Consider the following 16,110-nt stretch of genomic DNA (forward strand, 5'->3'; position numbering starts at 1 on the left):
ATGTTACCTGATAGGCTTTTCAAAAACGTGGTGTAATTTGGAACTGTTTCGGGGAAATTAAATTATGCAAGGAGCAGCGTTTGCTCATTTGCATTTCGCCTCTCACCACCTAAAAAAAAAACAACTCGTAGACGCTGAAATCTACGTTCTTAAATGGTGTGGAGGTTAGTTAACTGTTTGCTGTAACACGGGGTTGAAGATATCGTCCAGCAGGATGTGCATCTGCCGCAGACGCGCGGAGTTGCGTTGAAGCAACAGGCGGTAAAGCGCACTGAGAGGGGAGCCTGTGCTGGAAATGAATGCTAAAAATATCATCCCTTCAGATCCACACTGACAGACACACACACGCACACACACACGCACACACTGTCGCACTGTATCCACAACTTCTTGTTTTGTCAGACTGTACAGCCCCGCGCACAGGACAGCCGCGGTGGATGTCTGTACGCGCGGCGGCAGTTGAGTGAATGGCTTGAGAAAAGGTTGATGCGAGAGGAAGAGGGCGGTCAAAGTGTGACGCCTAACAGTGTGCCTTTCTCTGCCAACGGTTTCACTCCAAGTCATCGCCTGTTAGACTGCGTCTCAAGTGTAATTTGTCGTTCGGGTCACAGCTCCCGCCACAGGACACGCATGCTTGAAAAGACCTCCGCGCACTTGATGCCCGCTTTGGTGATGCCATGCCCCGGAACCACAGCGGAGACGAAGGCGGCACCGGGCTCTGGATGAGAACATCGCCGGGGCATCGTAACGAAGGCTACGGCTCGAAAGATGTGGAGTCCGGACGAAGGATGATGAACAACGCGGGAGACGGTTTGCTGTCCACCTCCACGGCAGCAGGTGCTGCCGGGTCCGAGAGCATGAGGGGGAAGCAGGGAGCCCGGCTCAGCCTGCTGGGGAAGCCGCTCATATACAGCGCCCAGAGCGGCCGGAGAAACGTGCGCTACCGGCGGCTGCAAAACTACCTGTACAACGTGCTGGAGAGACCGAGAACATGGGCGTTCATTTATCATGCTTTTGTGTAAGTTTATTTCCATAATTTGCATGTAGGATAGTCTGTTGTCAAGATCTGAAGTTGAACACCTGTTGATGCTGTTCCACCCTCATTGCAGGCACATGCTTTCAGACACATTTCGTAACAGCTCAAATGTCAGAATGGTACAGCCGTGGTTTATCTAACAGGAGCAGACCATTCTACCCCAGTCTGGCATATCTTCACGCGTTACTTTGTCACTTTTCTATATAATGACCGACACAGTGGAGTCATGAAAATAGGCTCGGGGTGAGCACCTCTTCACCATATCCAATTTAACAGAAAATCCATTCTCTGTTTGAATTAACCCTTAAAAATCCATGTCCAGGTTTATGATACAAAGAGAGGCTTACTGCAACGTCCTTGATGACTGTACAGGAGCCTTTGTTTTGTTCAGTGGAGCTTAAATTTAAGATTTAACACACTTGCACTAGAATTACAGTTTCACTAAAATATGAATATGTAGAAATAAACATCAAAGACTGGTTGTTTTCTTTTTCAGTTTATTTTCAGTTACTTCTGCATTCACGAGGCCTTCATTGGTTCACATCTTTACTTTAAGTTTCACATCTACACTGTTAAAAACAAAACACAGTTTCTGTTGACTCCTGAAAGTCAAAAATCAGGAACATCTTCAGCTTTGCTGTCTGCCCGCTGTCGTTCTTGGCTTCCCAACCAGCTGCATTTGATTTCCCGCATGCGACTGTTGTTGTGGCATCATGACTGTTGACTGAGAGGAAGGAAGTTGAGACACATGCTGACTGTGGAGGATTTTTTTTTGGTGTGTGGGTGGGGTTTGTGTGTGTCCATGCACTAAGAGGAGTGTTTGCAAAGAGGATGGGTGAGTCTGCTTTGCTTGAGCTGTTGCACTTAATCCAAGCAGCACGTGAAACTGGTCACTTTTATTTTTTAAGGCATCCTTGAAGTAGCTTCTATTTCAAATAGGGGGCAGGCCTGCAGGATCCCTGTTGGGGGAGTTCATGTGTGTATGTGTTATGTGTGCTATAGCCTACTCAGTGAAGTTTATAGTGAACTTTGGAAATATCTTTTTTTGAAAGACATTGTAGCAATTGCTACTGTTGCAAAACATCCTGATTTTTACAGGTAATTTCAGAGTATAGGCGTAGCACAGAGAAGTTAATTATGAAACAGGAGGTGTTAGAAGTTTTGGTGATGTAAGAACTACTCACAGTGCTACTTGGTGAACAACTGTAGCTGGCAAGTTATTGGCTAAACACACTAGCAAGCCACAAACACACTGGCGCTTGTCTGAGCTTCCCTCTGGCTGTCCATAGCTAGCTTTCTAAAGTAGCACGCTTGTTAGCTTGGTGGCTAAGCAGGCAGTACATTTTGTTTATTTAAAATGCATTTGTGCAATTTACTTTATCTCAACTCCCAACAAAGTGGATGAGCCAACACAGCTGATAAGCTACCACAGCGTCCTCCATTCTGGACTCTCCGGCTCCCTGTTTCTTCCAAGATTTCTCCACAACCTTTGCTGGGTAATTGATGGATCATGTTTCCAATCAGGCCAGTTTGCACATGGACCAGACATCCTAAGAGTTAGAGTTAGAGGAGCTTATATTTCTACTATCAAATCCAGCATTCGTCCAAGAGGAGTTTGAGACAAACACCTCATTATTTAAACGGATGTGCTTCAACATTTTCTTATCTAGAGCTGTAGTGGCCTACATTTGAAAACACAATTGTAAATAAGGATTAAACAAACCTTTTACACAATGTCCTGTTGCTTTTTAAGGTAATTTATAGAATCTCCTTTCTATCCAACACAGAGGAGGATAATATTTATGGTGGTGTGAAAGTGTTTCAGACATCAGTTCAGTCTCCGTTCTTTACGAGGCCGGTCCAGCCTTTGTGGGGTCAAAGAGGTTTTGTGATGATGCCACTGCCCATCATAGAGGTCATTCACGTAAATGATGACTTTCCCTATCCTCGTATATTGGGGCTATAACTTAAGAGGGACACCACTGGATTTCCTTTTGTCCACTTCAGTCTACACTTTTGCTAAAAGGTTGACTCAAATATGCTAATTTACCTGTGAAAGTGTTGACTCATGCACACCCACGAGGTTCCATGGACTCTAACCCTTTTCTCTTCACATGAGCGCTCATGAACGTTAAGGAAATAATTTTCTTTCATCCCTGTGGCAGTGAGCTTGAACTGGTGAAATGGATGGACTAAACTCCCACTCAGCCCTTTGCTCTCTCTCCTATGATTTTATTCCGCGATGATGGTTTAGTGGCCTTGAAAGTTGCACTGGTCTGCTGATACGACAGTTGTTGCAGATGAAAGCTTCACTGTCCAAGTTTTAATCTACAAAATAACATCATTCACGTCCAGCTGGTGATAAAGCTAGTTGTGTTTCACATTTAATGCTATTGCAAACCTGAGGAGCATATTTATCAATGTTTCTTTAAACCAGATTTCTGCACATGGAGCATTTAAAACTGTTGTTTCTGAGTCAGTTTACAAAGTGGCAAACAAACTGACATTTGAAATGAAAAAAAAATCCCTCCTTAGCCTTTTTAGGGCCCAGGGTGTGAATTTGCTTGAGAACAGGTGGTTAAAATGTAGGATTGGGCAATAAAACAATACAATTACAATAACTCTTAACACTTAATTTTTCTATCAAAATATTTATTTTGTTGAGGGAAAAGGGACTGAAAAAAGATTTACTTTATAAATCATCCACACACAAGACGCTGATAGTTTTCACTGTATAGTTGTTTGTTCAATCATTAGATATTGTACTACAAAATATGTGATACATGTTTCAATTTGATACTACATGTAAATACGTCACTGTAAAAGAACTGGTAGAGAAAATAGTACAGGCACAGTAAAATCACAACATAGGTGTGTTTGAATCAAAGCAAAATTATTAGAAACAAAAAACGATGGTGTTCCTCACCTGGCTTACTGTTGAAAGCAAACAAAGGATGGATCACTGTGCTTCCTTATTTCCTTCAACCTTGTCTTGTGAATGTGGCTACAGGTTCTCATCCACATCACAGTGAATGTTTTCATTAGCCAAACATCTTGGGAAGAGTCTTTGGGCATGGTGAATCCAGGCCGGACACTGATCTGCCGTGATGTCATTGCATACACCATCCATGGCCCATGATCCATTATCATCATTATCCATGATTTCCACCGACGCTTTTCTTTTGAAAAATGGCATTATGTTATGTTTTGGGGCTAGAATTATAGTAATTTCTGTGATTACAAATGTCAATAAAGTTTTCGATGCAGCAGGGTGACTTTTTCGTGAAGGTGCTGACCGTATGTGGAGAAAAATCCTCAGTTTGGTTAAGGACAGGAGAGTATGGGGGTAGATACAGGGTGGTAAATTGTGGAGGGCCCGAAACCATTCTTGCACCATTTGAGCATGGTGGAACCTTATCCCACACAAGACTACAGACCTGATTTAGCTCATCAAGGAAGGTTTCAAGGAGTACTGCATTATATGATCCAGTAAGAGGTCTGCACCCCACAACACCATCTTACGATATAGCTGCACACATGGCGATGTTGGCCCTGCTCTGTGCAGGCACTTGGATTGTTGCCCGCTGGCCAATGAAATTCCGACCTCTCCTCCTTGTCTTGGCCAGGTTCAGTAATGAGCTGGCAGTAGTGGCTAAGCAATTACAAGGGCAAATCTGAAACATGGTCCAGAAAAGTGGTACGTGGGACCATAGGCACAGTGTCCGAGTACAGTTTTACGTCCATGAATAATGTTGTCCAGTCGGTTCAAATTTCACAGTACCTGGTGTCAGTGGATCTCATTATCCTGAAACCTTTAATGGTCTAAACATGGAATATTGTTCATTAGTTTCAATAAAACTATGCATTAAGAGTAATGCAGCAATAAGTTATCATTCTGGGCAGGTGTTTCCATTGGTAGTTAGATCATTGTTATGAAATGAATAGACAGTCGTCTCAAATGTAATGTGTGAATAGTGTTTTAAAACTGTAATACTTTGATGTTAATTTGTGCCATTTTGAATAGGTGACCTAAGTTCAATGAACAATGATCTTAGGTGGATTGTATCCAAGCAATTGAAAAAAAAAGTTAGAGTTTTGAAAAATGGGCATTTTGATCATCGGTTGGGAGGTTTGTGTCTAGCGCCAGAGTGATTGGAAAAACTGTATTTGAAAAGAGAAGCCTTGTATGTTGGTGGTCCCATGACAGGATGTTGGATTTAGATGGTTGCCTTGGGTACGTTTGTCACAAGCCGTTCCTCATACCCACATTGGATGAAAATTTGCTGCATTCCCTTAATTACAAACTGATACCCGACACTAGAATGTCCCTGAGTCAAATAGTGAATTTGCATCATCTCAGTAAAGAAGGAATCGGTGTTCTTCTCTCCTGCCATGCTGCTTTGTGATGTCAACTGTAAGGAAGGCCATAGTTCTACATAAAACTTGAGCCAGCTGTATCTTTGAATGGTCTGTAGTTATTTCAGTATGTTATGCAAGAATCATAATTATTATAATCAAATGTAGGCTGACAAGATAAACTCAAAGCAATGCAATCTGTTAAGAATAGAAGTTCGACCCCATCCTGCATACATTAGAGCTAAGATGTGTAAGCCACCTGGGCCTCCTGCAACACACTCCTGTGCCTTTCATCGCCCGGGTGCAGGAGAGCCATGATTACAGTGAAACTGATGTAACTGCAGCGAGCTGAATGGTGAAGAAGAAACTTGCACATTTCTTTGCTGTATATTTGAGTCCATATACAAGCAAGAATGAGAATAATAAGCAAAAAGATCCACACATGTCCAATAACCACTTGGGGGCAGCGGAAACAAGTTGTGAACACAACATTGGCATATCATCACCTTTTAAGTTGATATGGTAAACAGTCATCAAGCTTTTTCTAACTTACACATTCAGTTACGGAGCAACATTAGCTTTCATTTGGAGTCATGTTTCTGGCCATCTGATGAATGTAAGTTCTGTATTCACTCTCTCTTTTAGCTCTGTTTTTGGTCTCTCCTGTGCTTTCCACCAACTCCTGATGCTGAATGCTCCACTGTGTTCACCAGCTAGTCCCCAACTGTGTCTGTCTGCCGTTTGGTGATGAGAAGGTAGTGTACAGTGGGTTAATAAAACGGTTGCACTGACCTTACCTTGTGCAGCTAAAAACAACACTATGAGAATGGTGAAAGTGAACCAAAACAGTAGAGTTGTGGGCCGGGCAGATAAACAATGAGCTGAAACTCACTCTCACAAACTCACAAAGCCGAGGAGAGCTACTGAGTCAAATGGTAATTCTCAGTAGTTTCATCACAACGATCGCATTATCATTTGATAGATCGTTGGTGTAAAATATCAGTTCTTACTGCTTTGAAAACATCCTGCCTGTTTAAAGACACAGCACAGATTCTCAGTGTCAGAAACAAGTTAAAGCACTAATAGGGTTTAAGTTAGGGGGTAAGTGTTGTGTTGGGACAAACAATAGACAGATGGAGGTTAAAAAAAGATCTGCTACAGTTTGTAGTAACTTTTGTTCTTTGCCATACCATTGTCTGTCACAATACTTTACAGCTGTACTAATAAGTAATAACAATAATTGAAAAAACTGCGTGTAATGTGAATTAATAATTATCGCCTAAATCCACAGTTACCCTCATCTCTGAAGAGCATTTCAGGGTATTTCAGCTCATTGTTTGGGTTTTTATGGCCCACACTGTTACTGTCACTGTCATTGTTTTCAGCGAGAAACCTCTGATAAATCCACTGTACAGTATCTGCTCAGCAGCAAACAGCAGACAGACAAAGGTAGTTACTAGCTGGTGAACACAGTGGAGCATTTAGGAGTCCCTCTGTACCTTTTGTAGTGATTGTTGCGGCCCAAATGTGCGGAAAAGATGCAATGATGGGTTAAAAATTTGTAGTGGTCAAAAAAGGGGATTTGTTAAATTTGTGTTAATAGTTGCGATCGTGACATTGCGAAATCCTGAAGGGACTGATTTAGCAAAAGGTGAGATATTTCCCTCAGGAGTAAGTGAAGACCAAAACAGAGCTAAAACAAGTTTGACCGTTGGACCTAAATTTGTCGGCAGGGCAGAAACACGACTACAAATGAATCCAGGTCTGCTGGGTATGTACCTGTAAATAGGAAACTGTTTGTTAACATGTTCATCATATCAACTTTATAAAGTGATAATATGTTGTGTTGTGTTACTTCTTGTTGCCATGCAGCCAAAAACTGATTAATGCAGCTTTAAACAGTCACTGTAATCCATATGGAAATCATTCTTGCCCGTGTTGGCACTGGAACATAATGCATGAACATGACTTTAGAGAACATCATATTCTGGAGGATTATTTGTGTTTTATTTGCTTTGTATAAGTCATTGTTTAGACACAGCACTATAAAAACAGAGGTTTATGCCAGGACACATTGTACTTGCTTTAGAATAATTTCCAAATGTAATCCTCTTTTAAACCTCCTGTCTTCATAAACAATATTATAATTTTTATCAACTGTATTTCATAAATCAGATAATCAAAGTCTTGCTTCCATGGTGAGAGTCTTGTCATGTGGTGGTAATGCAATATTGTGTGATTCCTCTTGTGTCTATGTATGTGCACATGCTTCCTGATGAGGATCAGTGTGTTTAATACTAATTTGGCCGAGCTGTTCTGCTTGAGCAGTTAAAGCGATAACTCACAGAAGTTCAATTTCATCATCCACTGCTTTCAGGTAGCAAATAAAAAAAGCTCTTCTCCTTGTCTGACTTCTGACTCTACTCCGACACATTAGGAACAGATCAGAGGAGCAAATATGCTTACGAGCATTCAGTTATCCTCTGTTTGACATGCCCACACTGCACATCATCATTGGCTTTGATGCTTAAAGGGATATTTCGCCTTCAACCGTGTTCCACTTTCTAACAAACAGGCCTCCGGGGGAAATTACTTCTTTAAAATTATAACACGAAGAACTGGGAACATCTGGGTCAACTTCATTAGTGCCTTAGCTGTAAGGTTAAAAATAAAAGCCAGAGGTAAAGTCACTGTAGATGCTCAGAAGGAATGTTAGGCAATGTTAACATTTGACTCTGTAACTTTTATACTGGATTCTGATAGCTTACTGAAGGCTGATATATTACTCACACATGCCTTTCAACACCTCTGCCGTTGCATTTTCCTGTATACTGTTTGGCAACTGCATACATGTGTATTTTTATTCATTCCCTCTGTGCGACAGCAGCAGCACTGAGCCAGTCTTTGTGCTGAGTTGAGTTGCGTTGGGGGTCCCAGCCCCTGCCCTCCTTCCTGCTTGCACACTCACATACACAGGGCTACCATTCATCTCACCTCTGGATTAACAAGCTCTTATCCTAGGAAGTATGTTCAGGGGCAGGAAAGTGTGTGTGTGTGTGTGTGTGTGTGTGTGGGGGGGGAGGAAACAGTGTTCCTCCACCTCAGGGTTCTGAACTGAGTGGACGGAGTGATGCTGCTCTCACTTGTTAAATGTTAGTCGGTTTATTGTTGCAATACTTAAATATATAGGCTGCTACAAGCTGTGTTTGATAGGCACTGTTGGGTATTTGAAGCCAACAGACAATTGAATGTTTAGTTGACATCTGAATGACTAATCCGATGATCTGAATCCCAGTGCTGTTATGTACTATATTTTGAGCTTTCATTTATAGTCCAGCAATTGAGATTCTGTCACTTAGAAATATTTGTTTTTTTTTCTTATAAACCCCACCTTTATCATCTCTTAGAGAGGCTTATGCCTTCTGGTGTGAAATAAGTCCCAGTACTGTTGTAGATTCAACTCGGAAACAACTCCCTGTAGGCGCTGGCATTCATATAAATGCCTGATTTCCTTTCACCGAGTGTATACGTTTTAACAGTTTATTTATTTTTTTACAACTACTCTGGGATGTTCTTTTTTCAAAACTCACAAATGATGATGATCAAAATGCACATGTTTCAAAACACTTTTCCCAGTCGTTTGGATACAAAACACATAAGCTCATTTGTACATTCAGCTAAAATCACCTGTTCAAAATGACACAGCTAAACACAACAAGTATTACCAATTCAAAACACTATTCACACATTTGAGATGACTGTCTATTTATTTCATCACAATAATTTAACTATCAATTGATACAACTGCTCAAAATTAAAAGTAATTGTTGCATTACTCTTATTGCATAGTTTTATGGAAACTGATGAACAATATTCTATGTTTAAATCATGAAAGTTTCAGGATAATGAGCTCCAAGTACCGTGAAATGTGAACCAATCTAGACAACCTAGTCTATGGATGTAATATTTCATCATCATTCTTTATCAGACACTGTGTCTATGATCCCATGTACCACTTTTCCCCCAAAGATTCTTCCAAGATGTTTGGCTAATGAAAACCTCTATTGTGACATGGATTGAGAACCTGTGGCCAAATCCAATGGGCAGGGTTGATGGAAATGTAGAAGTTAATGTAATCAATCCTTTGTTTTGCTTTTTAAGATAAGCCAGGTAACACTGCATTTGACGTTTTACTCTAGTTTTTTTTGTAGCTAATTATTTTTGCTTTCATTCAAAGACACCTAATTTACGATTCTATTGAATTTAATCAGGAAATGTCAGATTTTGTTCAGTGATTCCACTGTGCCTGTAGTACTAGTTCTTTTACAGGGACATATATATGTGTAGTGCTAAATTGAAACATGTATCACATATTTTGTACTACAATTTTTAATGATTGTACAAACAACTACACAGTGAAACTATCAGTATGTTGTGTGTGGGTGGTCTAACTGAATGTCTCAATGGTATTTCATGATAATTTGTTTATTTTAACCAATGACTCTGTACATGCAAGGTTTCTTTAAAGATATAAAGGCACAATGCAATGTTTTGAACACTGGACAGAATGTGTAACAAGAAATGATGTTTCTAGATGTGTCTAGAGTTTCCACAAATTACATCAAGGTTCTGAAATTAGTGCCTAAGTGATGCTTTCAAAAACTGTAATCTGGCTGTGTGACACGTAAGGAAATTTTGCAGCAGCACATAGTCAAGGTCCACTGTTACCTTTTGATTGAATGTTTTGAATGAATCAATGGAAAAAAAGCTTCTTATAAACTACGATCAAATTTGCATCAGTGTTGAAGAGAAACGGACTTGTTTGATCAGAGCAGTGACATGAAGCAGAGCTGTGATATCTTTGTCCAGATGGTGGGTGCTTGACACTATGTCAGTGTAAGGATGTCAAGATGGTTACAGGCGTTGCACACTCATTTGTGACGTACATTTTTTTCTGCGACAGCTTGACGAGAAGAAGGGAAAGTCTGATTCAGATGTGGAAGGACAGAATATGTGTGTTTAATGCAAATGGTTTCTATGTTAATGTATTGAATTTAGGGCTGCACAATAAAACAATAACAATAATTATCGCGATATCATTTTTTTGCAATAACAATAAAACAAAATGTTCAATAAATATTCAATAAATGTTTGATTTTATTCACTTGAATCATCATACATGAATAAGGACTTTTTATTCAGATGTTTATTTTGTTGAGGACTGAAAAAAGCTTTTACTTTAATTTTACTGATGCATGTTTGTTGTCATAGATTTTATCAGAATTGTTCTGAATGTTACACCTCTGCAGTGATCCAGTGTTTGGCATGAAGTGTTGACCATAAAGAAAAGTTTAAACCACAATTAACCATCAGGTTTCTTCAACTTTCACTGAGGAGCCAAAATCCGCCTTTAAACACGAAAGAAATAACGATTTGATACTTATCGTAATAATTATCGATGTCGAAAAATATGAAGCTTTTTATTGCTATTTATTACATTTTTGTGTGTTTGGTCTTGTCTTAAAACATCGCGGCTGTGCGTAGCTTAGCCCTTTAATTTAATTTATGTGTAGGTCCTGCTTTCAACACAATATGATAATCAACTTGCAGGAACTTGTTTGAATGTTGTTGCAATTAACTGCTTAGAAAACTCTTCCTATTCGTGGGTTCAAAGATGCTTTCACATCCAAAGTCTGCTAAATAGCAGCTGTACACAGTAACTGGGCTTTCACAAAGAACATAAAGCCAACTAAATGTTTACCATGGCATTACCTATCTCAGGCAAGTATTTTCAGGTTGGTCTTCATAGTGCACTGAAATTATACAGTATATAATAATACACATTTATACACATTAAATCCAGCCAATCACATGTACGTACTGTATCAATGTATGTATATGTAAATCACTTTGCCTGTTTGAATCAGAGGACAGTCACATTTGATGGGAGATGCCTGCTGTAGGTATCATGTTTCAGTCCTGTGTTTACTCAGAGGGAGTTCCCTCACTCTGTTTTCAGGGTTGGCCTTTCTATAAACACAAAGACAGGGCCTTAGCAGAGGCCACACCTGTACACATGCATTGTGGGTATTGTGCTTCAGCTAAGAGATACATTTTTTTTGCTTCCTTTTAAGGATGCCTCGCTTTAACGCCTCCCACAATGAGCAGGCATCAGCAGTTGAGTCACTCAGGCAAATTTTTGCTGCTTCTATACCATTTCCTGCAAATCTTGAATGCCCATATACCTACTAAATAGTGTATAGTAACATTTGTAGGCATCACTTCTGGTTGGCTTCCCGCCACTGAACACTGTGAGATCCAGCCAAGTCAGGAACTCCTGGCAGCAGCTGGAAATTGGCAATCGTGGGCGAGGTTTTTTTCACCTGGCTGCCCCTGGAGTCTCACTTTCTGATTAGGAGGTTTTGGGGCTGCTTGTCCCGGCCAGTCATTTCACAGGTTGTAGTCCGTGTGGGAAAGGACTGTGTGAGTCACCTTCAGTGTGAGAAAAGCACCTTTTTCTCATTTGCTCGTACCATTTCGCCTTATTGCCTCTCCTTTCGCTCACCCTTTCATATTGACTGCAATGCCTCCACAGATTTTATTTTTTCCAAGAAAGCCATAATCTCACAGATTGAAGAGGCATTACATCAGAATGACCTATACCATCAGCCGTGAGTGGTGTTCAAGTGTTGAACGCACATCTCCTGAGAGTTATCATCGCCTCTTCCTGTCATCACCTATCCTCCCTTCATCTCTCTCTCCTGTGGTATAAATACAAAGACAGTGCTGCTTGTTTGCATTTCCTTCATCACTGTGCCTATGTTAGCATTGTGCTGAGGCCAGTCGCTACAACAAAGAGAGGAGGAAAGAGTCTGACCTCGCCTAGCTCTGCCTCTTTTAGACTATTATTACTGTTTTAGTTGTTCCTGATCTCTGAACCTTAACAACACATGTAAGGGCAGATTATTGCCTTGAGGGGAGCAATTGGGGCAAACAGTGTGACTAATTTTTAGTTCAAGCCTAATAACTGGGTTTGTCTGCTGACAGCTGAGGAGTAGGTATGGGTGGTGTCTGTCCTGTAATATTTCCCCACCACTTGTAGACGCCATCGAGTAACTCCTTTTTGTGAGCGTAGTGAGTGTGTAGCTGAGCGAGAGAGAGCGGCAGGTAAATGCAGCGGAGCAATGAAGTTTAGCACTAAACGTGCAATGTTGGTTACAGTTTGTCCCCGTGTGTGTGTTATTTACCAACTGATGGAAAAGTGAAGATGATGCCAGGTAGTTTCACGCGTTGCCCACCTACATTACATGCATACATGACAATACAGCACCTCAACACGGCATCTTTGCCATCAGTTTAATAGAAAGAGGAGCGTCTGTATTTTAGACACTATTGCAAGTCATACCCCTGGTATACTGAAATACCTTGAGACCGGCCAAGCCAACTGAGGTGGATCAGTGCAAGCCTCATGCAAAGCACACACATACACAAACACACATAGCCAGCCTCCTAGTATGTTTTTTTATAAGCAGCAAAGCGTCTGAGAAGTCCCAATGTGAAAAGGGCAATTTTGGGCACTTTCGTGTTGCCGTAGAAATTGATGCTGCCTTCTTGAGTTCAAGAGTGGAAGAAAGACATCTTGGGTGGGTTTCAATAAGCAAACAAAAATAAATCCGAGAGAGCACTCCTGCCTGCGTGTGCGTTTCTGTCATACACTGAAGGTGTCACCCCTACTGGCCATGCTGTCACTGCTGTTCTACCATGGCCAGCAGTTAGTCGTGGCTGATGCAAGCCATGCCCTAGCAACTTCTGCCATGTTATACTAGTTTAGAGTTCATGGGTCTGTGGTCCTGTTATGTCCCTGTGGGAATAACCATGAACACCAGCAGTAACATAATCTAACATCTGATATAGGTGCTCATTCGGCTTTCTGTGATTTGCATTACTCTCCGGGAAGAAGAAGTGGACTTCGGATGCAGGATGTGAGTAGTTTCACTACTGCCTTCATTTGCATAGAATAAAATCAGCCATATATCATATATTTTATTAAACGCTACACAACTTTAACTGCAAACGTCAAAAGACCCACAGCATCAAAATGCCTCAGTAAAGAGGCTCTTGGTTCAAAAATAGCACCACTGTGCCTCGTTCTAGTGTGACGTAGGCTACACACTACAGTAGTCATAATGTGAGGGGGTGAGGGTGGGGGGGTTCTATGCAAGGACAAAGGATATACCACCATCTACTCACAGCCAGGGTGAGCATACATGTTGAAGACTGGTCCTGGGGAGGGGGAGGTGGTGGCAGCACATCAGGGAGATACAGAACTGGGCCATGCTCTCGGCACGAGCCTGGTAACGCTTCAGTGTAGTTGGTGACAGGCCAGAGGCCCTCTGACCTCGCTGTCTTACCCACAGGGGCAGCACCGCAGCTGGGAACAGTGTGTAATGTGCCTCCACGCTGGGAAGAAGTGAAAGAGAGAACGGTAGAAATGAGAGAGAGAAATGACAATGTGACTGAAGGGGGAAGTGTTTATGGTTTCTGTTTGTGTTGTGATGCTTTTATTGTTCTGTTTCCTGTTGCATTACAGTTTTTCTAAGAAATCTGTAGCTGATGCACAAAAATGAATTGAAACCTAAATTCCTAAACCTAAAAAATCAGAATTGGCTTCTCCTCCACCATGTGACAAACACACTACAGCTCTGTGGCCTTTATTTCCTTCTCCTGTCTTTTCTCTCGCTCCTGTAGTCGATGCCTTCATGTTTCAGTTCAGACACACAGGAAAAAATGCAATATCAGCCCTATCCCATCTTACCCCATGTAGCAGGGAGCCTGTACACATCCCATCTGTTTGGGAGCATAAAAAGCTCAGTGTGGGAACCTGTGCGAAGGGCAACCTCACTCAACTCCAAAACTAACAGCCAGCTTGGAGGCAAAACAGAATACTGTGTGTGTTTGTCAAGATCACCAGGTAATGCAGAGTATTCAGGTCCCGAGCTGTCTTTACAAAATAGCTAAATGTACAATCATTTATTTAAATTTTAAGAAAGCAGTCATTTGGTGATATTTCCTCTGTTTTTTCTGTGATAGCCTTCTCTTAGGTTAGTGTTTTATGACGGCAAGTCACAAGTGTCATGGGTCAACTCATTTCTGAGTCTGAATTCTGTGAGAGGGAGCCATGCTTTCTGAACCAGTGACAAGGTTTATAGTCCCATACAGCCGTGGCCCGGCCAATGTAATCTCTTATTTGTCCACACCAAATTACACATCATGTACAGGAAAATGGTCAGCTGGGTTACAGGACTGACGTTAAAGTGCTGAGGTATGAATGAGCACCCTGCTTTTAACCGTTACATTGCTCTGTTAGCACTTTCTTGTAGCTGACATGTCAGAACACATTAGCGGTAGGTTTGCTCCCGAGGTCACCTCAGGCGAAGTCCTCTGTCATCTAGATACAGAGAGTTTTATGTGTGTGCATGTGTTTGAGGAGGGGGGTTGGGGGCTGAAGGAGAAAGAGATCACACACATGCAACTGACATGAAGAGGTCATAATGTGCCTCCACGTTTTTGAACACTTATTTTCCCCCAGGCCTCTCCTGGTGTGTGTGTGTGTGTGTGTGTGTGTGTGTGTGTGAGTGAGTGCTGTGTGTTTCCTTCAGTAGTGTTGTGTCAGCTCCTACACCTGCCTATCATAATGCTATTGCATGTACAGCATATTTGAAATGTAATGAGTACACATAATGTCAGCATCTTTTGTAAAGAGACTTAAACTCTGAAGTAAAATGAATCACACAAACAACACAACGGCAGGTCGTATGAGAATGATAATGTCAATATTGTGCAGCTATAGAGGAGCTTTGGCAATATGAGTTTCCTTCCCAACACCAGCAAAATAAAAGATAAAAAGACATCTATGCCCAAATTGCAGGTGCATCAGAAAAAAGAAATGATTTACGTCACAGAGAAGATAGTCCCTAAAATAATGATGGTCATTATTCCAAACACAGGCAAACTGCAGTAAAAAAGAGAAACATTAATGGTGTGGCACAATAGTGGATTTAAACATATTCCACCCCAAAGCTGGTTAATGTTTTTTAATAGCTGAGACCAATTAATCCATTATGACTGAACGTTATACAGGCTTTGATGAACAAACCCAAAACCCAAAAGTGGTACCATGTACCCACTGAAGGATCTGAATTTAAACTTATTGAATTTTTTTGCTTTCTTTCCAACATGTGAAAATAGGGCCCAGATTTAAAAATACCGAAAACACCCAGTCCAGCATGGACCAGTTTACTGAATGTTGGCTGGTAGCTGGAGAGGTACCCAAGTTAATACTTCTTCTTAACATCCTAGCATCCAACGGTTTCATACAGTACCTACATTATTATTTATTGGGAGTCAGGTTAACACTTTCTCACATATGGACGCTTGGTCAAGACCCAATGGTGTCACTTTTTAATGCCCCGGGTACCGCTTTAAGGTCGTTTTTCGCTGTGTAGGTCTCTGCGCTGAAGTTAGCAACAAAAAGTATGCAACATCCAGTCAAGTTAGCTATAATAAATATGCAACGTCTAGTTAAACCCTCAAAATAAAACTAGTAGTTTTGAAATGCCGCAATTTGGTTAGATTTGCTGCTCGTGCAGACTACACGGCCCGTCGTTGTGGTACACTACATGACTGATCAGCGACAGGGGGGTCACACACTACACGAG

At 41.3% G+C, this 16,110-nt stretch overlaps 1 protein-coding gene across 5 annotated transcripts in view; it reads left to right on the forward strand.

The window, feature by feature from the left end:
- The first annotated feature begins 275 nt into the window (after window positions 1-275).
- Window positions 276-16,110, forward strand: part of LOC123969362 (potassium voltage-gated channel subfamily KQT member 5-like) — a 129,956-nt gene continuing 114,121 nt past the window's right edge. For 2 of the 5 annotated variants that reach the window (XM_046046691.1, XM_046046686.1), the window contains exon 1: window positions 276-1,018. In XM_046046691.1, the coding sequence (XP_045902647.1) occupies window positions 678-1,018 (341 nt within the window). In that variant the 5' untranslated portion in view covers window positions 276-677. The remainder of the gene's footprint in view (window positions 1,019-16,110) is intronic. The other 3 variants (XM_046046689.1, XM_046046687.1, XM_046046690.1) reach the window with 2 other exon arrangements.

The sequence above is a fragment of the Micropterus dolomieu genome, linkage group LG04, assembly GCF_021292245.1.
Source record: "Micropterus dolomieu isolate WLL.071019.BEF.003 ecotype Adirondacks linkage group LG04, ASM2129224v1, whole genome shotgun sequence".
In the NCBI taxonomy this organism is placed as follows: Eukaryota; Metazoa; Chordata; class Actinopteri; order Centrarchiformes; family Centrarchidae; genus Micropterus; species Micropterus dolomieu.